At 44.6% G+C, this 26366-nt stretch overlaps 1 protein-coding gene across 1 annotated transcript in view; it reads left to right on the plus strand.

Annotated features, from left to right (window-relative positions):
• NUAK1 (NUAK family kinase 1) overlaps window positions 1-26366 on the plus strand; it is a 78149-nt gene that overhangs the window by 23240 nt on the left and 28543 nt on the right. Inside the window, exon 2 of the mRNA XM_006069583.4 lies at window positions 10576-10696. Coding sequence (XP_006069645.3) covers window positions 10576-10696 — 121 coding nt within the window. The remainder of the gene's footprint in view (window positions 1-10575; window positions 10697-26366) is intronic.

A 26366-nucleotide genomic window follows, 5' to 3' on the forward strand; every position in this document is an offset into this window, starting at 1 on the left:
GTTGTTTCATAGAGATTTCCAGCAGATCCCAGTAAGAGGGGGTTCCTCACAGCCCCAGGCAGACCCTCTCTCACAGAGCAGGCAGGACTGAGGGCGGGGCTCCAGAGCTCATTTGCTCTTTCTTCCTTGGGACACATTCACTTTGACCCGGCGTGGGAGCTCCAGGTGGTCTGCAAAGCCATAAGTAACCCATGAGCAGCAAGCGTCTGTGGTCTCTGGGCATCCACAGGCCTGCCTTGGGTTAAGAGGGGCCCCAGATGTCCAGATGACCCAGATGTCCTCTGGGAACAAACCTTCCTTTTCACAGGGGCAAATTCATTCAGGTCACTGAGTCTCCTCAAGGAAGTAACTTGCTTTAAATTCCTTTCTTTATAGATAGGCAGTTCATGAATTTCCCTGAATTATCTAGCTTTTTTAATTATCTAGCTTTTTGGCTGCAGGGTATTTTTTTTCTTTTTTTTTTGACTCAAGCTCTATCTAATTCATCTTTATGTATTTATTTTTTATTTTTGGGTGTACCGTTTTTATTTTAGTTCTCCCTGTGTACGTGGTTGGTTGTGTCTGACTCTTTGTGACCCTGTCGACCGTAGCCCGCCAGGCTCCTCTGTCCATGGGATTATCCAGGCAAGAATACTGGAGCGGGTTGCCATTTCCTACTCCAGGGGATCTTCCTGACCCAGGGATCAAACCTATGTCTCTTGCATCTCCTGATTGCAGCTAGATTCTTTACCACTGCGCCATCTGGTAAGCCCTATAGTTCCCTGACCAGGGATCAAACCCGTGCTCCCCGCTTTGGGAGGGTGAAGTCTTAACCACTGGACTACCAGGGAAGTCCCCTGCATAATTTAAGTTATGGAATGAGTGCTCTTTTAGCCTCATTGATTGGGGTTTAAGGTGATGGGTCTCAGACATCACTATTGTAGGATCACCTGGGTGCCTACAGCTTGCCCTCATGCTCGAATTCAGTAGGTCTGGGGCGGACCCTGGGGTTTGCATTTGAACAATCAAATGCAAATGCTCATGGCTTGCTTTGGCATTGCTGCTGGCACTAACTTTCCATCAGTGGCTCTTTTGGTTTCTACTTGGTCAGCCCTGGCCACTGTCTCCTGTTTACAAACCTCAGTGCCATACAGGGAGTGTAAATCTGCCCTCAGTTTCTTAGTCATTAATTCTACTCCCCTTGCAGCATCGCCACGTGTAATGATGACATGCTCCACTCAACCCTTGAAGGGGCGGGCACGGAACCAGGGATGGCTATACAAGTAGATAGAAATGTCCCTGGGTCCCAGGTGGGCCCTGGCCTGGTCAAATCAAAGTCTGGTTTGCCATTTTAGTTCTGGAGATAGAACGAATTTTTCATGGCAGGAGAAAAAAAAAAAAAATCAGTGTCATCTGAGGAAACAGCATCTTATATGGGGAATTTTGATAAATTGAAGATTGAGAGCTGATTTACTTAGGATTATATTTTCATAACCTCTTGCATGATTAAAGGGCTGGTGGCAGCAAATGGTAGGATGCTTTTCTTTGAAGAAGAAGCTCTTTCTTACACATGCCGTGCTCCCTGGCATCAGGATGCCTCTCCTCGGAGCCTGTTGATACAACTCTTGGCTTCCAACCCGCTTCTGTCTGAAAAAACATCCATGTATCGTGTATCAACATGAATCAACAGGCCAGAGAGGAAGAGGCCCAGAGGCCCTGCGGCGGAGCTGGCTTGCGTCCCTGCGGGGCTGGTTGCATCACAGCAACTTGCAGAAGTGAGTGTTGGCCTGAGTTGGCCGGACTCCTCACAAAATGCTAGGGGTCATTTGATGAATCAGGGACTTTGGCTAGAAGGTGGCCTCCTGGCTGGCATCACCATGGTCACGGCTGGGCATAGCCTTTCTGAATGGGAGTTCTTTGGTGATCCTGGGGAACTTTGGACCCATGGGTCCCACGAGGAGCTGTGCATGGCCTTGAACTCTGACCATCAGCCAGACCAGGGCAGGAACCCCCACCTCTCCAACTTGACTTGGGTAACCATTCCCACTGCTAGTGGCCTCTGGGCCCCTCGGTAAGAAAAGATCCCCCAAGCTACCTCTGATGCAGTGCCCTGCAGCTCCTGTGGAATGCGGCCGGGTATGAGATCATACCTATGAATGGCAGGGAAGGGGCCAGCTCCCGTTGCTGGAGCAAAACTCAAACTTGTTCTCACTAAGTGAGATAATGCCATGTTTATGGCCCCATTTCTTCCCTGTTGCTTGGTCCCCTAGTCCTGCCTCCCCGGGACCTCACATGGGACCCTGTACAAAAACTTCATCTGCTTGGAGGATGCTCATCACACTGGGTTTTGGAGATTCTTTGGGATCTTCGGAGAAATTCTCTCACCTGCCGTGTTTGCTGTCCACCCCAACTTTATCCATAACCTCAAGAATCAGCAGCTTCTGGGCTCAGCCAGCCTGAGTTCAAATCTTTGCTCCATCTTTTACAGGCTGTGGAATTTTAGGCAATATTTATCCTCTTAGTGACTTGGTGGCTTTGTTCATTGGGGATTAGGATTGTAGTTAGGATTAAATGAGATACAGTCCATTGGCAACTGGTTCAGTTCACTTCAGTCGCTCAGTCATGTCTGACTCTTTGTGACCCCATGAATTGCAGCACGCCAGGCCTCCCTGTCCACCACCAACTCCTAGAGTTCACTCAAACTCATGTCCATTGAGTAGGTGATGCCATCCAGCCATCTCATCCTCTGTCGTCCCCTTCTCCTCCTGCCCCCAATTCCTCCCAGCATCAGAGTCTTTTCCAATGAGTCAACTCTTCGCATGAGGTGGCCAAAGTACTGGAGTTTCAGCTTTAGCATCATTCCTTCCAAAGAAATCCCAGGGCTGATCTCCTTCAGAATGGACTGGTTGGATCTCCTTGCAGTCCAAGGGACTCTCAAGAGTCTTCTCCAACACCACAGTTCAAAAGCATCAATTCTTTGGCGCTCAGTTTTCTTCACAGTCCAACTCTCACATCCATATATGACCACAGGAAAAACCATAGCCTTGACTAGACGAACCTTTGTTGGCAAAGTAATGTCTCTGCTTTTGAATATGCTGTCTAGGTTGGTCATAACTTTCCTTCCAAGGAGCAAGCATCTTTTAATTTCATGGCTGCAGTCACCATCTGCAGTGATTTTGGAGCCCAGAAAAATAAAGTCTGACACTGTTTCCACTGTTTCCCCATCTATTTCCCATGAAGTGATGGGACCGGATGCCATGATCTTCGTTTTCTGAATGTTGAGCTTTAAGCCAACTTTTTCACTGTCCACTTTCACTTTCATCAGGAGGCTTTTTAGTTTCTCTTCACTTTCTGCCATAAGGGTGGGGTCATCTGCATATCTGAGGTTATTGATATTTCTCCCGGCAATCTTGATTCCAGCTTGTGCTTCTTCCAGTCCAGCGTTTCTCATGATGTACTCTGCATATAAGTTAACTAAGCAGGGTGACAATATACAGCCTTGACGTACTCCTTTTCCTATTTGGAACCAGTCTGTTGTTCCATGTCCAGTTCTAACTGTTGCTTCCTGACCTGCATACAGATTTCTCAAGAGGCAGGTCAGGTGGTCTGGGATTCCCATCTCTTTCAGAATTTTCCACAGTTTATTGTGATCCACACAGTCAAAGGCTTTGGCATAGTCAATAAAGCAGAAATAGATGTTTTTCTGGAACTCTCTTGCTTTTTCCATGATCCAGCGGATATTGGCAATTCGATCTCTGGTTCTTCTGCCTTTTCTAAATCCAGCTTGAACATCAGGAAGTTCACGGTTCACATATTGCTGAAGCCTGGCTTGGAGAATCTTGAGCATTACTTTACTAGCGTGTGAGATGAGTGCAATTGTGCAGTAGTTTGAGCATTCTTTGGCATTGCCTTTCTTTGGGATTGGAATGAAAACTGACCTTTGCCAGTCCTGTGGCCACTGCTGAGTTTTCCAAATTTGCTGGCATATTGAGTGCAGCACTTTCACAGCATCATCTTTCAGGATTTGGAATAGCTCCACTGGAATTCCATCACCTCCACTAGCTTTGTTCGTAGTGATGCTTTCTAAGGCCCACTTGACTTCACATTCCAGGATGTCTGGCTCTAGGTCAGTGATCACACCATCGTGATTATCTGGGTCGTGAAGATCTTTTTTGTACAGTTCTTCTGTGTATTCTTGCCATCTCTTCTTAATATCTTCTGCTTCTGTTAGGTCCATACCATTTCTGTCCTTTATCGAGCCCATCTTTGCATGAAGTGTTCCCTTGGTATCTCTAATTTTCTTGAAGAGATCTCTAGTCTTTCCCATTCTGTTGTTTTCCTCTATTTCTTTGCATTGATCAATGAAGAAGGCTTTCTTATCTCTTCTTGCTATTCTTTGGAACTCTGCATTCAGATGCTTATATCTTTCCTTTTCTCCTTTGCTTTTCACTTCTCTTCTTTTCACAGCTATTTGTAAGGCCTCCCCAGACAGCCATTTTGCTTTTTTGCATTTCTTTTCCAGGGGGATGGTCTTGATCCCTGTCTCCTGTACAATGTCACGAACCTCATCCCATAGTTCATCAGGCACTCTATCTATCAGATCTAGGCCCTTGAATCTATTTCTCACTTCCACTGTATAATCATAAGGGATTTGATTTAGGTCATACCTGAATGGTCTAGTGGTTTTCCCTACTTTCTTCAATTTAAGTCTGAATTTGGCAATAAGGAGTTTATGATCTGAGCCACAGTCAGCTCCTGGTCTTGTTTTTGTTGACTGTATAGAGCTTCTCCATCTTTGGCTGCAAAGAATATAATCAATCTGATTTCAGTGTTGACCATCTGGTGATGTCCATGTGTAGAGTGTTCTCTTGTGTTGTTGGAAGAGGGTGTTTGCTATGACCAGTGCATTTTCTTGGCAAAACTCTATTAGTCTTTGCCCTGCTTCATCCCATATTCCAAGGCCAAATTTGCCTGTTACTCCAGGTGTTTCTTGACTTCCTACTTTTGGATTCCAGTCCCCTATAATGAAAAGGACATCTTTTTTGGGTGTTAATTCTAAAAGCTCTTGTAGGTCTTCATAGAACCGTTCAACTTCAGCTTCTTCAGTGTTACTGGTTGGATTACTTGTGATATTGAATGGTTTACCTTGGAAATGAACAGAGATCATTCTGTCGTTTTTGAGTTTGCATCCAAGTACTGCATTTTGGACTCTATTAACTGGTTAACACATTATAAATATTAGCTGTTGTTGTTATTAAGAATATTGCTACTGTTTTAAGAATGTTGGTAAAGTTAAGGCTCAAGACAAAGGTTTAAGATCTTGCTCCTCAAAGTGTGGTCCCTGGGCTGACATCACGGGCTCATTACCTGGGAGCTTGCTAGAAATCCAGAATCCCAGGCTCCATCTTAGACCTTTGGATTCAAAATCTTCACTTTTGACACGAAACCCAGGACCTCTTTGACAGATACTGTTCTAGAACCCTCTCTTCAGACTGACATGTATCAATCAATGAGCATCATGGGAGGAGGCTGTGGAGGGAGCAGGGTAGTGATTCTCTTGGTTAGAGGCTCAAATATGCAGTCTGCCTGGGATTTCCCCCACTCTTCAAAGCAGGCCAGGAAGATGGCTGGCTGCCTTGCTCTTTGTAGGCAGGCAGGGTGGATATAAATTTTCACCTATTGCCTCAGTACAAATATGGGGACGGAGAGGATGTGTGTGGGAGGGATCGGCAGGGGGGAAGTCAATATGATGATATACTGTGGGCTTGTCACGCCTTTACATGTGGCCCAGGACCCTGTATCACTATATTGTCCCAACAGACCTTGTTATAGTCACTGCCATTCAGTGAATACCTGAGTACCAGTCACTTTACTTAAATTATTTCCCCTCCTTGTAACAGCTCCAAGAGTTAGGACTTGCCGACTCCATTTTACGGATGAGGAAACTGAGACCTGTGAGGTTTGGGTTCACCTGAGGTCACCCAGTCAGCAAAAGCCTGAACTTTGATCATACTGCTTTGCTCTGCATAGCCCTGCCTACATCCCTGAGCTCTGAACATTCACAATAGCCACTGTGGAAAAGTGGCTGCAGAACAGGTGGTTTTGGGTGATTATTCAAAAAAGGAAAAATGAACACGGCAGAAGAGAAGGCTGTTACATTAAACAAGGGATCAGCGTTGGCTGGGCTGTTTGCCTCTTAAACAGGCAGGCACCGTGGGGCAGAATTTGCAGGTCCACAGCCAGAAGGTTTAATCATTAAACGATAAGGTGGCCTTATTTAAAAGCAGACCATTTTATAAGGCACACGATGCTGTCTAGACTTGGGAACACTTAGGAAAGGGGCCGGGCTGTGTGTTGGGCTCACACACCTGGGTTCCCAGCTTCAGTGAAATCTCTCCAACTCCTGCAGGGACAAACTGAACCTATTTTTTTAGAGGGTTTATGATTTCAGACGTTTGGTAGTCTTTTCCTGCTGGGCCCTCACCTTCTGTTTCTTTGTAGATGTGGGTGTGTGTGTTAGTTGCTCAGTTGTGTCAGACTGTTTGTGACCCCATGGACTGTAGTCCATCAGGCTCCCCTCTCTGTCCATGGGATTCTCCAGGCAAGAATACTGGGGTGAGATGCCATTTCCTACTCTCGGGGATCTTCCCGACCCGGGGATCAAACCCGTATCTCCCGCATTGCGGGCAGATTCTTTACTGTTTGAGCCACCTGGGAGATATGGGTGAGGGTTGAGGAAAACTGGAGAGGAGGTTTGCTCCATAACATTGTGTATCTGTGGGTCTCTTTGGTAGCCTTTGGCCATGAGGGTAATCATGTAGTTGTGTGTTTTTTGCTTATTGCCCTTGTCCTCTCATTCCCCGCTCCCCAAGGGCTGGGGCAGAATCACTTTGCATCATGACATCTCAGCACTGTGCTCGGTCCCAGGTGGGCACTCAAAAGGATTAAGTCCACGAACAGTCAAAATCCAGAAAGGCTCAAGTGGATGCCATGAGTCAGACTTCTGTCTCTAAGTGGAAACATTTGATTCCCATGTTCACCCGGCAGCCACTGTTAGAAGAAAGGGGAAAACGGCCCCGAGGCTGTGTTTTGGATTCCAGTTGTTCCTCCTCCTGTCTGGTCTCAGACTCAGGAGCCATGATGCTCCCATGAGCCCAGCTGCTCTGAGTTTCTGGACGTTTCTGCTGAGGGTACAATTTAAAGACCCAGGAGAGAAATTCTCGTTCACTTAATGCACTGTGAGAACAAAGCGGGGTCCCCATTCCCTAGACCTTCTCCTGCTGCCCCATGAGGAAGCAGGAGGAATTAAGTTTGTTCCCAGCGTGGAGAGTAAGGAAGGAAGGCTCTATCTATGGGGCGTTTTCTCCGCCTTAAACATTCGTTGAGCACTTATCCTGGGCCAGGCGTGTTCTGAGCCATTTATTTGATCTTTATAAGGACCTGTGAGACAGGTGCTGTATTTTCCTGCCTGACAGATGAAGAAACAAGAGCACAGAGAGGTTTTGCCACCTGCTCCAGGTCACACAGCTGGCATGTGGTTTCAGCCTGGACTCAAAGCCAAGTTCATAACCCATCCGGCCATACTGCTTCACCATGTGCTGCCCTCCGGTTATATCCTTCCACTCCACAAAGGAGGCACTACCTTACGTTACAGGAGCGGCATTTATGAGCTCATTCTCCTCTTTAAACAACTCTTCAAAAAAGTGACAACCGTTCTGAGCTCTCTGGGTTTCCTCTGGAAACATCTTGGTAGCTGGAATTGGCTTCCGGCTGAATATGCAGCAGGCTCATTTCAGATTGTGCAGGAAGGGAGTGAGAGGATAGGGGAGGAGTGGCCTAAGCAGCTGGAGGGTCAGGGAAGGTCTCCCTAAGGGACCATGGAGCTGAAACCTGAACGTTAAGGACGTAAAGAACCATGGTCTGATGTCTGTACCATATATTAAGTGCTTCTTGAATGCCTGCTATTATTCTTATCCTTATTGCTCTCATGGTTGGCCAGTAATTGGATCTGTGACCTTGGGTGAATCATCACACCGCTCTTGGGAGTTGAACTGAATGTCTTCCCTCTGTCCTTGACAGTTGCACGGTTCTAAGTGATTTCTAGCATTTGTCTCCCACTATGCCTTTGACATAGGGGCAGAATGAGTCCTCTTTTACACTTTCAATAGAAGATTCATTGTCGGATGAGGGAAGCTTTTGTAGAGGGACAGCCACCACGGCTGTTAACATATATGGAGCCCTTTTAGTTTTCTCAGTGCTGGGGTGGGGTTTGCTTAGAATGCGGGCACTTTCCTTTCCACACTGGGCTGTGGACTTTCCTTTCCACGCCTGGCAGATATGTTGTGGGACCGTTGGCCTCTCACTGGACTGTTGGGGAGATTGACAGGTGGGATTATTTTCTTACCCCTGAGAATGTCACTACCCTCGCCTGACCCTGAATGGTGAAAGAATTTATTTCTATTGTCATTTGACAATAGGGCCTCCTCAAGGCCAAGTTCAGCCTGCTCCATAATCAGGGGTGGTTTCTCCCCTCAGCCCATCTTTAGTTCATAGAGGAATGCAGTAGTTGGTCCAAGAGCCACCCACATCCTCCCTGGCCTGCGTGTGTTCACTGTCGGCTTCCTCCAGAGCAGGCTCCCAGGATTGCAGGCCCCGCTTAGATAAAATAAAGCCTTCCAGTCATGTCTTTACATTTGACGTAAGCAAAGGCAGGCTTTTCTTGCTGTGTCCTGAATGGGGCTGAGGTGAGGGCCCGGGTGAGCTGGGGGGCCTGACACCCTGGTGAAAGGGGGCATTGAAGCTGGAAACTCATTCATCTCTGTGCAATCTCTTTGTCTCCAGCCGTGTGGTCCACCCACAGTGTAGGGCAGATGCTGCCTGCCCCTGGGTTTACAGCAGGACATCATGTATTCCTCCTCTGCTTTCCCCATTCCTCGATGGCCCACGTAGGTAGGATGCAAAGAAATCCTAAGCCATCAACCTAACGTTCCTGTCTTGGTGGTGACGTTTGACTGGAACGGTCCCTCCTTTTGTGCTTCAGTGCGACTATCACTTCCCTGGTCTGGCTTCCCAGCCATCCAGTAGCATTAGCCCCTCCCCGCTGTCCACTCTCCTTCTCTCCTTCTCCCTTTCCTTCCCTCTCCCTGCTTGCCCATGCTCAGTGTTTTCGCAGGCCTGCCATGTGCCCGGCCTGTTGTTAAGCTCTGGAGCTAAAGCAGTGAATAAGATCCCCACTAGTATAGTAATGACACCAATATGGATTTAACGACAACTGGGGAAAGTTCTGCAAAAGAGAAATCCGGGGACCTGCTGGTTGATTTAACCAACACATAGCAAAATCAAGAATAATGAGAGTTTCCTAGTTCTCTTGGACTGGTTGTATTTTATGGAAACATTTCCAAGTCTAGGGCTGCGTGGGTATCTGCTGCAAGTCAGAAGTTGCAAATGTTCACAGAGATGAGTGCATTCCTGCGGAGACCACCCCTGCTTGACTCTTAGACAGTCAAGGTGTGACCCTGGGCAGCTGCTAACAAGGACTTTTTCTCCAGAGTGCTTTGTGATTTTGCAGTCTGAGGGGTGGTTTTACTGCCTTTCCTCCAAGAAAGAGTGCTAAGTTGAGGCCTGAGGTCACAAGAGGACCAGTTTGGAGGGAACCAAGCAGGCTTTCAGAGCTGGCAGCAAAACCCGCCACCCCCCCCAAACAAAGTAGTTTTTGCCCCCCTTAGAAACAGGGCAGATGAAATTATCAACCAACTTGTTTATGAGCAGAGATGAATCCATTGGCAAACATAGTTTTTCCCTATGAGATTCCCATTGTCATTTAATTAAAAAAAATTGTTTTTTAATTTTTTTATTTCTGTGTTTCTTCTGAGTAAGTGCTCTGTGTCATGGCCCTGGGAATTCTCTACAGTTTGGATTTGCAGACCACATTGGCATGGAGCTTTGGGATCAACTGGGGCCAGGCAGGGAGTCTAGCTTTGTTTTCTTGGATTTACTCTGATTTTTTTCTTTAGCAGAGCTTTTTGGTCATATCATGTGCTAGCAAAGGTACCTTAGTGAGAGGAAGGATGTAGGGAGGATTTGGCTTCTGAGCAATTGCATTAGCACAGCATAGGCTAAAGTCTTAAAATCCAAGCTTTAATCAGAATTGGCCTCCAGACAGGCCATGCAATAAGGCCTTTTCTGTCCATCACTGTGGCAGCTGCATGGTGGGGCCGATTGATGCTAATTTCATCTTTTGGTGTTAGTCACTGACCTCCTGTACAGCAAGCTCTTTTTTCTTTTTTTTCTTCTTTCAAAAAGGATCAGGATTCCTAGAGTAAATGAATCTGGCCCTGTTGAAGGAGCCCTTTGCTTTGTGGGGGGGGGGAAACACTATCCCGAACCGAGGCTGTTAAAACCTGATGTTTTCTGTTGTCTGGAGAAGGGTGTTTTTGCTATAAATGAAAGACATGATAGGGGGTATTTCGAAGTTTTGTTTTGGTTATTGTCAGTTCTGCCAACAAGTAACATCTGTATTTATTTTCTAAACTCTCCCAATGGCTGATTTGCATCTGTTTAGGTCTCTGAGTAACATTTCATTTCCTGACTTTATAGGTGGCTATAAAATCCATTCGTAAGGACAAAATTAAGGATGAACAAGACATGGTTCACATCAGACGAGAGATTGAGATCATGTCATCCCTCAACCATCCTCATATCATCAGTATTTATGAAGGTCAGTGATTTTTTTTTCACCCCCGTATCAGTGACCATTTCTCATACCATGGGGCTTGCCAAGATTTTTAGGTAATTGCCTTTCTGGGCAGAAGCCAAGTATTTTTCCTCATGATGCAAAAATAGCCGGGTGTTATCTCTTATTTGGTTACCTTGAATGCAACCAGACACATGTAGCACAGTGTACTTTGGTCATAAAATAGCTCTGGCTGGTGCCTTCTTCCATCTTCCCAGTTTCTTGGCAGTTGCTAAGCAACCCACCTTATTGAAAGCCAGTATGTGAGACACCCATGGTTTCTGGGAAAATGGCAGTTTTCTGGGTGGCCAAGTAACGGTGGATCTGTTGTAAATGTCATTCCCCAAAGCTTCAGGGGTGGTGTCATTACTTATTGAAAGTTAGCCTTTTTGAGTTAGGAATTTCCAACCGGTCCAAGAAATACCAAGAAAGAAGAGGGATCAGTTGGTGTGACAGATATTTTACAAATAGAACGTACGTTGTTGGTGTTTGGTGAAACATAGGGAGGGAAAAAGCTTATATATGTGCTCATGCTTCACTTCTGTGGTCCTTCACAGGAAGAAATCAACTCACATTAAAAAAATATCCTTTAAAAAATTAGAAAAGCAGCATGTGTTTATTGCAAAAATGATCGAAATATAACTGTTAAAATTAGCATAATTATTAGTATGATAAATAGCTCTCTATCCATATTTAGATTTTTATCTACTTCTCTATATATGTATGTGTTTTTTAATCCAAAATTAGATCATACTGTTTATACTGGGTTTTAGCTTTATTGTTTTTCATTTTTTATATCATACATCTCTTCCTATGTGAATAAATATTCCCCTATAAGGACATTTTTGAAAGGCTTTATAGTATTCCATTTATGGGCATACCATAATTTATTGGCTGTATCTCCTTTTGTCAAATATATAAATTGTTTCACATTTCTGGTTATAGTAAACAGGGCTTTTAATGACTTTCCTTGCAGATCATTTTTACATTCATTTCTGATTATTTTCTTATGAAATAGTCCTAGTCTTGGACTTACTGAGTCAAAGCAGTTCTACAGAATATTTTTAATATATGATTCAGAAAAATAAACCTATTTTTAATCTCTGGTCTGTTCTTCATAATTTATACAGTAAGGGCTAAGAGGAAACCAGATGGTAACCCTAAAGTTTTTCTGATATTTCAGATTTTTCATCTTCTGGTTCCCTGTTGATTTTTGCTATTGTTTCCCCCCCACTCCCCCGGCTATTTCTGTTTTTGCTCCTCATCTAGAAGTAAGTGCTGGTAATATTTTTTATCTTGATTTTTCTAAAACTCATTTTTTGGGGCCTTGGGAATAGGGTTTTATGGGAAATTTATATTTATTCAGTCATTTATTCATTCCACAAACATCTCTTGCAGTGAGTCTCTGATTTCAGCCCCTGGACCAGTAGTAACAGCATAAATTGGGTTTGTTAGAAATGTAAGAGTCCTAGGGCCTGCTGTAGATATGTAAATAACATATTCTGGGACCATGGAGACCTAAGCTTAGACATTTTCATGGAAATATATGGCATCCAGGCTGGGCCTTGAAGGTAATTTTTTCTTGAGGAAGAATTGCGTGCCTGTGTGTGTGCTCAGTCACGTCCCACTCTTTGCGACCCCATGGACTATAGCCCACCAGGCTCCTTTGTCCATGGCATTCTCCAGGCAAGAACTGGAGTGGGTTCCCATTTCCTACTCCAGGGGATCTTTCTGACCCAGGGATCAAATCCACATCTCTTGCATCTCCTGCATTGGCAGGCAGATTCTTTATCACTGTGCCACCAGGGAAGCCCGAGGAAGAGTTGACAAAAGGAGAATTCCAGGCTGATAGAAACAAATCTGAATACGCCTGGTAACTGAGGGGAATTTCCAGAAGTGAGAAGTGAGTTGAGATACAAAATGCAGGATGAAAGTGAATTTTATTAAATGTGGAGTGTTTTTGCCCAGTGTGCCCAGTTGCCGTAGAAACATGGAAACCTGAAGGCCACTGTGCACGGCATGGACCAGTGTGGGTCACGTGCTCTGTGCACACTTCCGTGTTTGAGATTTCTTGGCCTAGAGCTGAAGGCTTCTTTGCCGGGAAGGCAGAGAGAGTTTTAATCCAGTGTGAAGTTTCCAGTTCTTTATTTGGGAGACAGTTTGTGGTCACAGAAATCTGGCATCAAGAAGCCTGCTTCTTCATTAGCATCATGCCCTCCTTGGCCTTGGGAATTCTTCAGGCTGAATGGGAAACAGGAGTCTGTCTACTTCCCAAAGGAAGGCCAGAGATGAACCTCAATGGAATCATATACTATTATCAAGGTCAAAATGGCCTTACTTCAGGCCTTGCTGGTGGCTTCCAGAAGAGAAGCCTTTGCTTGTAACTTTAACGATGGGTATCTGCATGCATTAAAGTTCTTTGGGTGACTAGAAATAATTTCTACCAAGGCCTCAGGCGAGAACTTGGGCTTCAATTTCTAAAATCCTTTGAACTGGTCTAGGGAGTCAAGGAAGAGTTTGAGTTACACTATACATGAGACTTTGGGCAGGATGGTTGGCTTTGCAGTGCCTCAGTGACTGTACCTATAAAATGGGGATTGCCATTCTAGTCCTCTCCTAGGGTTTGGCAGCAGGATTAAATGAGATGATACATATACAGGTAGGTTCCAAAAGGTCACTGATGTGAAGTTTATGTCAGCTTCATCCCAAGTGGTTCTTAATGTGGTTGATAAAGGTGTTTCATGGGTGAGCAGCAGGGGTCTGTAAATCCTCTGGAATAGTATATAACTATATTGTCTAAAACAGAAGTCATTAGTCATAGATGGATATTTGAATTAAAATTAATTGGAATAAATAAAAAATACTGTTGCTCTGTCACATTAGCCACATTTCAAGTGGCTCAACAGCCACTAGTGGTTCATGGCTGCCATATTGGACAGCATAGATATAGAGCATTTTCATTATTGTAGGATGGGACCATGTTGGTATATAATGTTTTATGTGTTAAGTTCATGAGTTATTTTTCTCTAGGTAGTGAGTGAATGCATAGCTTTCATCAGACTCTCAGAAGGATAAACTGTACAGTCCATGGAATTCTCCAGGCCAGAATACTGGAGTGGGTCGCCATTCCCTTCTCCAGATCTTCCCAATCCAGGCATTGAACCCAGGTGTCCCACATTGCAGGCGGATTCTATACTGTCTGAGCCACCAGGGAACCCCTTCCTGACCTCAAATAGGTTAAAAAGAACTATATTGGTTTTAAATGTTTTGTGACCAGCAGTGTACCTTACAAATAAAAGGTATTGTTTTAATCCACAGAACTCCCAGGAATTTAAATATGCCTTTTTTTTTCTTTTAATTTCTTGGAGATCTCCAGTATCTGTTCCATTCTATTTCCTTTCTCCCACGCAAGTTCTTTTTCTCCCACATCCACTAAATAACTGTGGAGGAGGGCAGCTCCCCTCCCTTCCCAAGGGATTAGGAACAGGTGATCCCCAAATGTGATTCCAGCTATGACTCCCCGCCTGTGACCCCAGAGTCTCCAGGTCTTGTGACTTTATCTGTCTCCTGTTCAGGACCCGAGAACGCAGCACCCAGAGTGAGGTTAGACATCCTGATGTTATCTGTAGAATTCTGCCTTGTACACAGAGCTCTCCCATACCTACTTGCATTTGATCCCTGCAGCCTACCCAGGAGCTAATCAGCCTAGGTGTTCCCATTTTGTGGTTGTAGAACCTGAGGCAGGTTCATGACTTGCTGGGTGTGTTGGCTTGCCAGGGCTGCTACCACACTGGGTGGCTTAAACAATAGAAATTTATTTTGGATTTGGAGGCTGAAAATCCAAGACCAGGGTGTGGGTAGAGTTGGTTTCTTCTAAGGCCTGTCTCCTTGGCTTGTAGATGGCTGTCTTCTCTGTGTATCTTCACATCTGTATGTATCTGTATCCAAAAATCTCCTTCTTAGAAGGTCACTAGTCATTTTGGCAACCCCACCGATTGTAGCCCGCCAGGCTTCTCTGTCCTTGGGATTTCCCAGGCAAGAATATTGGAGTGGGGTACCATTTACTCCTCCAGGGGACCTTCCCCCAGGGATCGAACTCATATCTCCTGCATTGGCAGACTGATTCTTTACCACTGAGTCACCAAGGAAGCCCATTTTGGATTAGGGTCCACTGTAATGACCTCATTTTAACTTAATCATGTCTTTAAAGACTCCAAATAGGGTTGTATTCTGAAGAATTAGGTGTTTAGGACTTTGACATACGAACTTTTTCAGGGGGGGATATTCAGCTTATACCTGGCAGAGGGCATTGCAACCCACTCCAGTATTCTTTCCTGGAGATATCCCATGAACAGAAGAGCTTGGCAGGCTATAGTCCATGGGGTTGCAAAGAGTTGGACACAACTGAGCAGCTAAGCACAGCACATTCAGCTTGTAATATTGAGTCTGCTGACTAGTTGATGGCCCTAGCACAAAGTTCTTCTTACTGCATTTGTTTTTTTCCTCTGCCAGTCCTCAGCCCTGGACCTCTGACCTCATGTCATATTTTTCTGGTTCTGCAGCCCACCACTGTGCTCCAGGCATCCCCCTCATCCTGGCCTTTGTCCCCTCCTTTTGAACCTTGGAGCATGGCATGGGCAATGTGGTGACAGAAATGGTGATGAAACCCGAGTTTATCAGTTAATACACTGGTCTCTGCAGCTCACAGAGTGAAAGCGGAACCTTCTTCTTGACAGCTGATTATTTGATGAGCTAATCAGAAGCCTTAGCTTAGTGCTGAGATGCATTAATTTTTGGAGTGAAAAATCAGTGCCCAGGCATCTAAGTGGCTGTTGGGACATTAGCCAAGTGAACTTTACAATTTCTTCTTAAATAAGGACCTTTGTGATTTAAAACACACACACACAAACATATACACCAAACATACCCTAGCAACAGCAGCAGTAGCAGAAACAATAATAGCAGTCATGACAAAATTCCTGGCCTTCATAGTGGTTACTGTCTTAAATATGTGAGAGCATTCAATCTCAGCATGGTGTGTACCTTAGAAAATAATTCTGCATATATCTCAAGAAGAAGCTTGGGTCCCCAGTCTGGTGAACTCACTGGTCAAGTGTTTTATGAGCTTTAGTTCATGGAAATGTAAGTTATTTGTATATTATTCACAGTACTTGCAGCCTGGCAGGCTATAGTCCATGGGGTTGCAAAGAGTCAGACATGACTTAGCGACTAAACCACCACCACAAAATATCTGCAGGCTCATAAAATCTGCAACTTCACTGAATCACTGCTGCTGGTCACCAGATCCCCAAAATAATTCCTTTCAAATGTTTCTTTCTTAAACCAGACCCCAGGGTTACTCTCGTGTTGACCTGTAGTGAACGTGATTGACCCTCAAATTTGTCAACTCTGTGTAAACACAAACCATCACTGGCTCCTAATGCTAAGTAAATAAAAGGGGATAGACACCTACCTTCTGGTGTGTGATACTAAGGGTAACCTAATCAAGAGAGAAAAGAAAGAAAGAAATCACTGGTCTCATCTCAAGGTGGACCCCTATTTTCAGTCAAAGGGATGCCATTCTCTCAGCAGGGAGGTAATTGACAATAAGGAAAGAACAGCTGAAAAGGAAGTGTCCGCCTGAGCATTCAACTTGGTTGCCTAGGATGGAAGAGATAAAAACGGTTTTTGCCTGGGGTTCTGATTTCAGGACCCAAGTTCAAACATCAAAGGCACATTGTCTCACCCCCATTTCCCCTTTGAAAGCCCCGGAGATTCAAATCTGCAAAACCATGAAGCAGTGTCTTGCTGCATAACACTTCAGGGAAACAGCACCCCATCTGGTAACAGTCACGCACGTAAAAGCAAAAAGGTGGGGAGTGGGGGAGATTGGGCTGCTGCTTTCACTTTGATGCCCTTGGTGTTTTTGTTCCTGGAAATCTCTCTTCTTGGCCCTGAAAGATTACATCTCTCTCTTGGCCCTTTGCATTGTGATATTTCGGAATTGGCTAGCCCTTTCATCACATCCCTTGTCTTAGGTAAGAGGGAGCCTGGCTTTCTGGGACAAAGTAGGATGGCTGTTTGGCCTCTGTCAGTGGAGATGGCTTGCCTTTGGGAGAGTCTCTCAAACTTCAGAAACAAAATCGCAAGCAAATGTGTCTCTTTTGATAGTCATGTGAGTTTCATGGCCTGGCTTCATCTACCTTAAACCTGCTGCCCATGAGAAGATGTGAAAGAGACTGTATTCTACTCAATCAGAACTCCTACCATGGAGATGTCTTGCATGAGTTTACATCAGTTAAAAGCTCCTTCCAGCTTCTTAGAAACATATATGCTTTCTCAAGCAAACTGTGCCTTCTGAGATTCCATTAGATCTTTCTGGAAGGGGATATGGGCTTCTCCTATGGCTCAGCAGGTAAAGAGTTTGCTTGTCTCTTAGTGAAGAATCACTGCTTTAAAAATCCAGGCTCCAGTGAAGGATGTTCCTGCCTTCTCTTCCCTCACAACTTGTGGCCAGAGACAGTTGGGCCAGTAAAACGTGTTTCCACAAACCCAGCAGAGGTCCTGGAGTCAGAAACTGTTGCTGCCCTGGAAAAGAACCCCTTGATGGTGGCAGGATCCCAAGAAACTGCTGAATAATACATCTGAGCATGGTTCTCTGACAGAGACTCAGAACCAGTAGCATCAGTGCCTCCTGGGCCCCGCCCTAGACCTACAGAATCAGAACCCTGCAGGTGGGCCTGGATGTGCTGTGTAGGTGACTCTGGCACCCCACTCCAGTACTCCTGCCTGGCAAATCCCATGGGCGGAGGAGCCTGGTGGGCTGCAGTACATGGGGTCGCGAAGAGTCGGACACGACTGAGCGACTTCACTTTCACTTTCTAGGTGACTCTAATTCACTCTCAAGTTTGAGAAGCACCATAGAATAACCATTGCTCAGTCGGTTAGATTAGAAACCAAAGCAGGGCTGCGCTGTGAGCATCAGTGGTTTGGAAACACCTGTAGTAGAAGCAATTAACACTTTTCTCCTCTGGCAGAAGAAACCTTAATCTAGGATTTTCAGGCGGAGAAGGCAATGGCACCCCACTCCAGTACTCTTGCCTGGAAAATCCCATGGATGGAGGAGCCTGGTGGGCTGCAGTCTGTGGGGTCGCTTAGAGTCAGACACAACTGAGCGACTTCACTTTCACTTTTCACTTTCATACATTGGAGAAGGAAATGGCAACCCACTCCAGTGTTCTTGACTGGAGAATCCCAGGGACGGGGGAGCCTTGGTGGACTGCTGTCTATGGGGTCACACAGAGTTGGACACGACTGAAACAACTTAGCAGCAGCAGCAGGGTTTTTAGGCAGTAATCCAAGTCTATGCCCCAACCAGTAACGCTGAAGAAGCTGAAGTTGAACAGTTCTATGAAGACCTACAAGACCTTATAGAACTAACACCCAAAAAAGATGTCCCTTTCATTATAGGGGACTGGAATGCAAAAGTAGGAAGTCAAGAAACACCTGGAGTAACAGGCAAGTTTGGCCTTGGAATACGAAATGAGCAGGACAAAGACTAATAGAGTTTTGCCAAGAAAATGCACTGGTCATAGCAAACACCCTCTTCCAACAACACAAGAGAACACTCTACACATGGACATCACCAGATGGTCAACACTGAAATCAGATTGATTATATTTTTTGCAGCCAAAGATGGAGAAGCTCTATACAGTCAACAAAAACAAGACCAGGAGCTGACTGTGGCTCAGATCATGAACTCCTTATTGCCAAATTCAGACTGAAATTGAAGAAAGTAGGGAAAACCACTAGACCATTCAGGTATGACCTATATCAAATCCCTTATGATTATACAGTGCAAGTGAGAAATAGATTTAAGGGCCTAGATCTGATAGATAGAGTGCCTGATGAACTATGGGATGAGGTTCGTGACATTGTACAGGAGACAGGGATCAAGACCATCCCCCTGGAAAAGAAATGCAAAAAAGCAAAATGGCTGTCTGGGGAGGCCTTACAAATAGCTGTGAAAAGAAGAGAAGCGAAAAGCAAAAGAGAAAAGGAAAGATATAAGCATCTGAATGCAGAGTTCCAAAGAACAGCAAGAAGCGATAAGAAAGCCTTCCTCAGCGATCAATGCAAAGAAATAGAGGAAAACAACAGAATGGGAAAGACTAGAGATCTCTTCAAGAAGATTAGAGATACCAAGGGAACACTTCATGCAAAGATGGGCTCGATAAAGGACAGAAATGGTATGGACCTAACAGAAGTAGAAGATATTAAGAAGAGGTGGCAAGAATACACAGAAGAACTGTACAAAAAAGATCTTCACGACCCAGATAATCACGATGGTGTGATCACTGACCTAGAGCCATACATCCTGGAATGTGAAGTCAAGTGGGCCTTAGAAAGCATCACTACAAACAAAGCTAGTGGAGGTGATGGAATTCCAGTGGAGCTATTTCAAATCCTGAAAGATGATGCTGTGAAAGGGCTGCACTCAATGTGCCAGCACATTTGGAAGACTCAGCAGTGGCCACAGGACTGGAAAAGGTCAGTTTTCATTCCAATCCCTAAGAAAGGCAATGCCAAAGAATGCTCAAACTACCACACAGTTGCACTCATCTCACATGTTAGTAAAGTAATGCTTAAAATTCTCCAAGCCAGGCTTCAGCAATACGTGAACCGTGAACTTCCTGATGTTCAAGCTGGTTTGAGAAAAGGCAGAGGAACCAGAAATCAAATTGCTAACATCCACTGGATCATGGAAAAAGCAAGAGAGTTCCAGAAAAACATCTATTTCTGCTTTATTGACTATGCCAAAGCCTTTGACTGTGTGGATCACAATAAACTGTGGAAAATTCTGAAAGAGATGGGAATCCCAGACCACCTGACCTGCCTCTTGAGAAATCTGTATGCAGGTCAGTAAGCAACAGTTAGAACTGGACACGGAACAACAGACTGGTTCCAAAAAGGATAAGGAGTACATCAAGGCTGTATATTATCACCCTGCTTATTTAACTTATATGCAGAGTACATCATGAGAAACGCTGGGCTGGAAGAAACACAAGCTGGAATCAAGATTGCCAGGAGAAATATCAATAACCTCAGATATGCAGATGACACCACCCTTATGGCAGAAAGTGAAGAGGAACTCAAAAGCCTCTTGATGAAGGTGAAAGTGGAGAGTGAAAAAGTTGGCTTAAAGCTCAACATTCAGAAAGCAAAGATCATGGCATCCAGTCCCATCACTTCATGGGAAATAGATGGGGAAACAGTGTCAGACTTTATTTTTCTGGGCTCCAAAATCACTGCAGATGGTGACTGCAGCCATGAAATTAAAAGATGCTTCCTCCTTGGAAGGAAAGTTATGACCAACCTAGATAGCATATTCAAAAGCAGAGACATTACTTTGCCAACAAAGGTCCGTCTAGTCAAGGCTATGGTTTTTCATGTGGTCATGTATGGATGTGAGTGTTGGACTGTGAAGAAGGCTGAGCGCCAAAGAATTGATGCTTTTTGAACTGTGGTGTTGGAGAAGACTCTTGAGAGTCCCTTGGACTGCAAGGAGATCCAACCAGTCCATTCTGAAGGATATCAGCTCTGGGATTTCTTTAGAGGGATTGATGCTAAAGCTGAAACTCCAGTACTTTGGCCACCTCATGCGAAGAATTGACTCATTGGAAAAGACTGTGATGCTGGGAGGGATTGGGGGCAGGAGGAGAAGGGGACAACAGAGGATGAGATGGCTGGATGGCATCACTGACTCGATGGACGTGAGTCTGAGTGAACTCCGGGAGTTGGTGATGGACAGGGAGGCCTGACGTGCTGTGATTCATGGGGTCACGAAGAGTCAGACACGACTGAGCGACTGAACTGAACTGAACTGAAGCAGATCTGGACTTTGGCCCTTTTGAAGGCAGGGGACAGCTGAATTGATCTAACAAGATCTGTTGGTCACTAATAGTACCCCATGTTCTTCTTCATTTCTGTAGTTATTCATTCATTCATTGTACAAAAATGTATTAAGCACCTATGTTCCAGGTACTGGTCTAGTAGGGTGAGTATGTATTTCTTGTCCAAATGGGCTTAGATTTGAATGAATCAATTGCTTTGCAATTACTACTCTGTGATTTTGGGGTAGTGACTTAAGCTCTCTGAGGCTTGTTTTCTTAGCTATAAAATGAGGTCAATAGCTAGCTACTTTATAAGATTGTGAGCATTAAGCTAATGGGTAGGGACTTCCCTGGCAGTCTTGGTAAGACCTCACCTTCCAACGCAGGGAATGCAGGTTCAGTCCCTGCTCGGAGTACTAAGATCTCACATACCTTATGGCCAAAAAATCAAAACATAAAAAAAAAAACAACCAGAAGCAGTAAGGTAACAAATTCAATAAAGATTTAAAAAATGGTCCACATTAAAAAAACATCTTAAAAAAAGATAATGAATAAAATTGCTAAGCATGGTCTGAGCTCCATGCTCAATAAAGCCATACTAGTTATTCTTGATGTGATGTTAGAGATCTGAGAGGTCATTGCTGGCTGGAGTAGAAACTTCTGTTGGGTGGTGGTGGGATTGAGGTGAGATTGCCCAAGTCAATGATTCTGAGCTCTGGATGCACATTAGAATCTCATGGGGTGTTTGTAAGAAGGAATGCTGATGCCACCCCTAGAGATTTCAGTTTGATTGGCCAGGCTGAGAAAGACTGGCTTGATCCTCCAACTAGGAGGAAACGGTTGTCTTGGTCTGATCATTTGTCATCAGTGGATTCCAGAGCAGAACATGCATCTGGCAGTCGTCACCAGTGAGCCGTGGGCGATACCTCTGGGCCTTGGGTTTCCTTCCTCAGCCATTTGGTTGCTGCCCTCATCAGGGACTCAGAGCCCCATGAAACAGTTTGTTGAACTTGGCAAAGTGGTGTGTTATGCTTGTGTTTACTCTTCTGAACCCATGGCGAATTGCTGAGTACTTTAACACACTCCCTCTGCTGCCAGATTCACAAGTTCCACATGAAGTCTCTCTCATCAGACTGGATCCAAATGGAGGACCCACCCCCGATCACTTGCATAGCCCTCAGAGAGTTTTCTTCACTTAGAATCAGATGAACAAGCTCTTGGGCTATGAATCTGTCCAGTCACGTTTTTAATGAGTTTCCTATGAAGTTAGCTATTTGACCTTCAAGTGTATTATTTTCATTGTTTTCATTTGATTACACCCAAGTCATTTTTCTAGAGGCAGGAGATTAGACATAAAACAACCAAACGCGAATGCTACTCCCTGGCTGTCCAGCCTCGCCCTCTTGGGTTTCCTGGAATTCAATATTTTCTAGTGCCTCAAATAATACCACTTGTACTTGAAGCTAATTTTTAAAGAAAAAAAATGAACTGTATTGCCATGTAACATAGGGTCTTTTGAAATGAACTGGGATGCCTCTGTAAATTTGCCAAGGCTGCAACTATTAGAAGGGCTCATGGACTTGTCTTTACAATGATCATACCCTCCAGGGGCATTTGGATCATGAAAGGGGGACTGGACTTGATGAACTGTAACTTATAACTTTCAGAGTCTGAGATTTCTTTGATTTGGGAATTTGTGCTCTGCCCGCTTTAGTAATTCTGTAGAGTGGGTTCATCTGGTAGGTGTGACTCCAAGATCGACATCGGTGCTTTGGGACTCCACTGGGAACTGAAGAATGGACCCTAGTTAAGAGAGCCAGGCTTGCTGAGTCCTTTGATGCCTTTGAGTGTTAGTTCACGATCTCCTCTATTCTTGAACCCCTCTAGTCCAAGGGCACAAATACAATCTCAGGAGTGGATTCTGCCAACAGAGATTCATAATAATCCTGGATTTGATCCAGGCATGTATTCATTTGTTCTTCATTTTTAAACTAAGACCTGCTGCCTAATAATAACAGCTGATACTTATGTGTCTGCTTACTGTTATGTGCTGGGGTAATCCTTACGATGAGGTTAGAAGCTTCCATTTAACAGATGAAGAAACTGAGGGAACAGAAAGGTTAGGTAACTTGCCAAGGTCACTCAGCTGGGTAAATGGCAGACCTGGATTTGAACTGGGAGTCAAGCTCTTAAACTCTGCACTCTATTGTCTAATGAAGCAGACTAGGATTTAGGGTTGAAAAGAAAGTCATGAGCCACTCCTGGAGGGTCAAGCAGTGACCAGAACCAAAAGTGTGATAACCACAAATCTGACTTATCCACCCTAAGTGATAAGGGGGTATGAACCTGAAAACTATCACAACACTGTTAACTGGCTATCAGTTCAGTTCAGTTGCTCAGTCGTTTCCAACTCTTTGTGACCCCATGGACTGCAGCACGCCTCCCTGTCCATCACCAGCTCCTGGAGTTTACTCAAACTCATGTCCATTGAGTTGGTGATGCCATCTAACCATCCCATCCTCTGTCGTCCCCTTCTCTTCCTGCCCTCAATCTTTCCCAGCATCAGGGTCTTTTCAAATGAGTCAGTTCTTCACATCAGGTGGCCAAAGTATTGGAATTTTAGCTTCAACATCAGTCCTTCCAATGAATATTCGGGACTGATTTCCTTTAGGATGGACTGGTTGGATCTCCCTTGCAGTCCAAGGGCTATACTCCAATACAAAATTGTTGTTAGTCGCTCAGTCGTGTCCAACTCTTTGCGGCCCCATGGACTGCAGCATGCCAGGCTTCCCTGTCCTTCACCATCTCCCGGAGCTTGCTCAAACTCATGTCCATTGAGTTGGTGATGCCATACAACCATCTCACCCTCTGTCGTCCCCTTCTCCTCCTGCCTTCTATCTTTCCCAGCATCTTTTCCAGTGAGTTGGCTCTCCGCATCAGGTGGTCAAAGTATTGAAGCTTCAGCTTCAGCATCAGTCCTGACAATGAATATTCAGGGTTGATTTCCTCTAGGATTGACTGGTTGTCTTAACTGGAATCCATTCTTCAGTTTCCAGTGGAGTTCCAAAGCAATCTCGGAGCTGCACATACCAGATGAACCCACCGTCAGGAATTACAGGAAGGGACAGAGCACATATTCCAAAATCAGAGAAATCTCAGACTCTGCAAGTTAGATCCTGAAGGAATCCAATACAAAATAGAAAGTTTAAAAAAAAAAAAAAAAAGTGGAATGAAACCATATAGAGAAGTCCCCTACAGTGATTTTCAGGGGAGGGAGATGAAGGTTGTTTTCACAGAGGATGGGATTTCTACCCCTTCACTGCCCAAACTGAAGAAGCATGCTTTTTCCTAGAAGTTCATTGGAGGAGGGTGGAGTCCAATAGTTGGTCCAACATGGCTCCCTGATTGGCGTCTTTCTCCCATACAACCCCTCTTTGCTGGCTGTTTTCCTGCCATCCCGGTATTTGCCGTTGGTCCCTTCAGATAACACTGATGAATAGTTCTTGGCCAGGCTTTTGCATCCACTCTTCCTTAGGTAGTTTATACACTTTCTTTCATTTCGTCTGCCTTCTGTGGAGTCCACTGCTGGCTGTGGGTGGCCTGATTGGCTCTGGTTCTCCTTGGGCATGCCAACCAACATCCAGAGTTTTGGTTTAAGAAAAGACAATGAGTGAATTAAAGAGCCTTTCATTGTCCACACCAGGAAACACATTGAGTCAACACTGACCAACTCATGGACAATGGGAGAGCTGCCAGTTTAGGTTATTTTTCTCACTCTCACTGCCCTAGGCTTTCTGATGTAAGGTATTAGAGGACCATTTTATGGAGCCGTGAGCCCATGAGGTGTTTGAAATTTAGTTCTGGGGAGGTAACTCTTGAAGAATGAATCCTGTATTGACTAAATGACCTAATTAGGCTGCAGACAATTCTTGCAAAGGAAAGATCACTCTATTTCTGAAATGAAAAAGAAAAAGGCTTTCTGCGAGGGTCCTTCTGAACTTTAATAAAAGAGCATCCCTGAGGAGTGGAATGGTCTGAGGTTTTAGGAAAGTAATAAAAATGCTGGCAATGTGAGGAGGCCCCACCACGGAGGGAAGGGCAGCATCCTGGAACTGATTTAGAAAATGGAGCTAATGGAACGCAAAGGCGTGAAAAGAATTCTGATTGATCCATTTTAGGCCCTTGGCTTTTTGCTTAAAACTAACAAATGAGCCTTCCTTTTTTTTTTTTTTTTTTTAATTTATTTATTTGGCTGCATTGAGTCTTAGTTGTGGCATGAGGGCTTATGCCCTGAGGCAGGTGGGATCTTAGTTCCCTGACCAGGAATTGAACACACATCCCCTGCATTGCAAGGCAGATTTTTAACCACTGGACCACCATGGAAATCCTGCCTGCCTCTCTTGAGGTTACATGTAAAGCAGAATGATAGGTTCCAATTTTTATAACCTGCTTCTCTTGGAACATTAAATGATTCCCACCCTCTCCCTTCCCAAGCCCATTTTCTTCCTAAATGGCCTCTTTTTGGCTCTAAAGCAGCCAGTGGATGGTTGAAATCCCATGATCTCCTCACTCATCAGCATTTCTCCCAGGCCAGGGCATTGTTTTTATCGTATGCATTTTCTCGAGTTCTACAAGTTGTGTTATTAACCCTGAGGGCAGCAGGAGGGAATGGTTAGTAGTTGGGTAATTAGGGAGATTGTGAAAGCCAGGCAATCAGAAGGCAGAACTGGACTGTCAAACTCAACATCTGATGAAATTCAGAATTAATTGCGAGAAGTAGCTGTTACCATAGTAACCAATTCCCACTCTCCCTTAAAATGGAAAATAAACAGAAAACAGGACAAATACTTCAAGTGAGTGTCTGGAAAGAAGGCCCTTCTGTGGAACAGTAGGAGAAAAAGGAGAGAGTCTGGATATTTTAGGATTTGCTGAGACAATGGTAAAACCAGTTCCTGCAAACAGAATGCAAGGCGTTTTTGATGGTTCAGTTCCACCCTTGTTTTCTCTAGGAATCTCTGCAGGTCCTTTCAGACTGCCTTTCCCATCTTCCTCTCTGATCATCCAGGTACTTAAAGTCTGTATCTCACAGGTTAGCCCTTGACTTGTAAGTGCTGGAAGGGAAAGGCAATCCACTCCAGTATTCTTGCCTGGAGAGTCCTATGGATGGAGGAGCTTGTTGGGCTACAGTCCATAGGGTTGCAAAGAGTCGGACATGACTGAAGCAACTTAGCATGCATGCATGCATGCAGTTTTCTTCAACTAGATAGCAACTCCTCCAAAAAACAGTGTCTTATGCTATGTTTGTATCCCCTTTATCATGTAGCGAGATGCTCAGATAAATGCTTCAGATAGGCTGATAAACAAGCATTTTCAGAAAAGGGAGTGATGTTGGTTAATGAAAGAGAGTCTTTATTGAGTATTAGGCAAGAAGGGTAAACCTATGATGGAGAAAGGTGGTGGGGAGTCATGACGAGAACACACGCTTTTGAGTCACACACATTTGGGATCAAATCCTAACTGGTTATCTTCCTGACAGAAATGCATACGGAGCAGCGTCAAAAGACATACACAAGAATGTTCGTAGCGACTTGGTTCGTAGTGACCCTCACCTGGAAACAACCCAAATGTCTCTCACCAGCAGAATGGATACATTCACAAATTGGAGTACTCTACCGCAGTGAGGATGGATAGTCTTTTGACTCCATAGAACAGCATGGATTAATCTTACAAATATAATGTTGAACGAATGAAGCCATACACAA

Source organism: Bubalus bubalis, chromosome 4 (genome assembly GCF_019923935.1).
Source record: "Bubalus bubalis isolate 160015118507 breed Murrah chromosome 4, NDDB_SH_1, whole genome shotgun sequence".
Taxonomy (NCBI): Eukaryota; Metazoa; Chordata; class Mammalia; order Artiodactyla; family Bovidae; genus Bubalus; species Bubalus bubalis.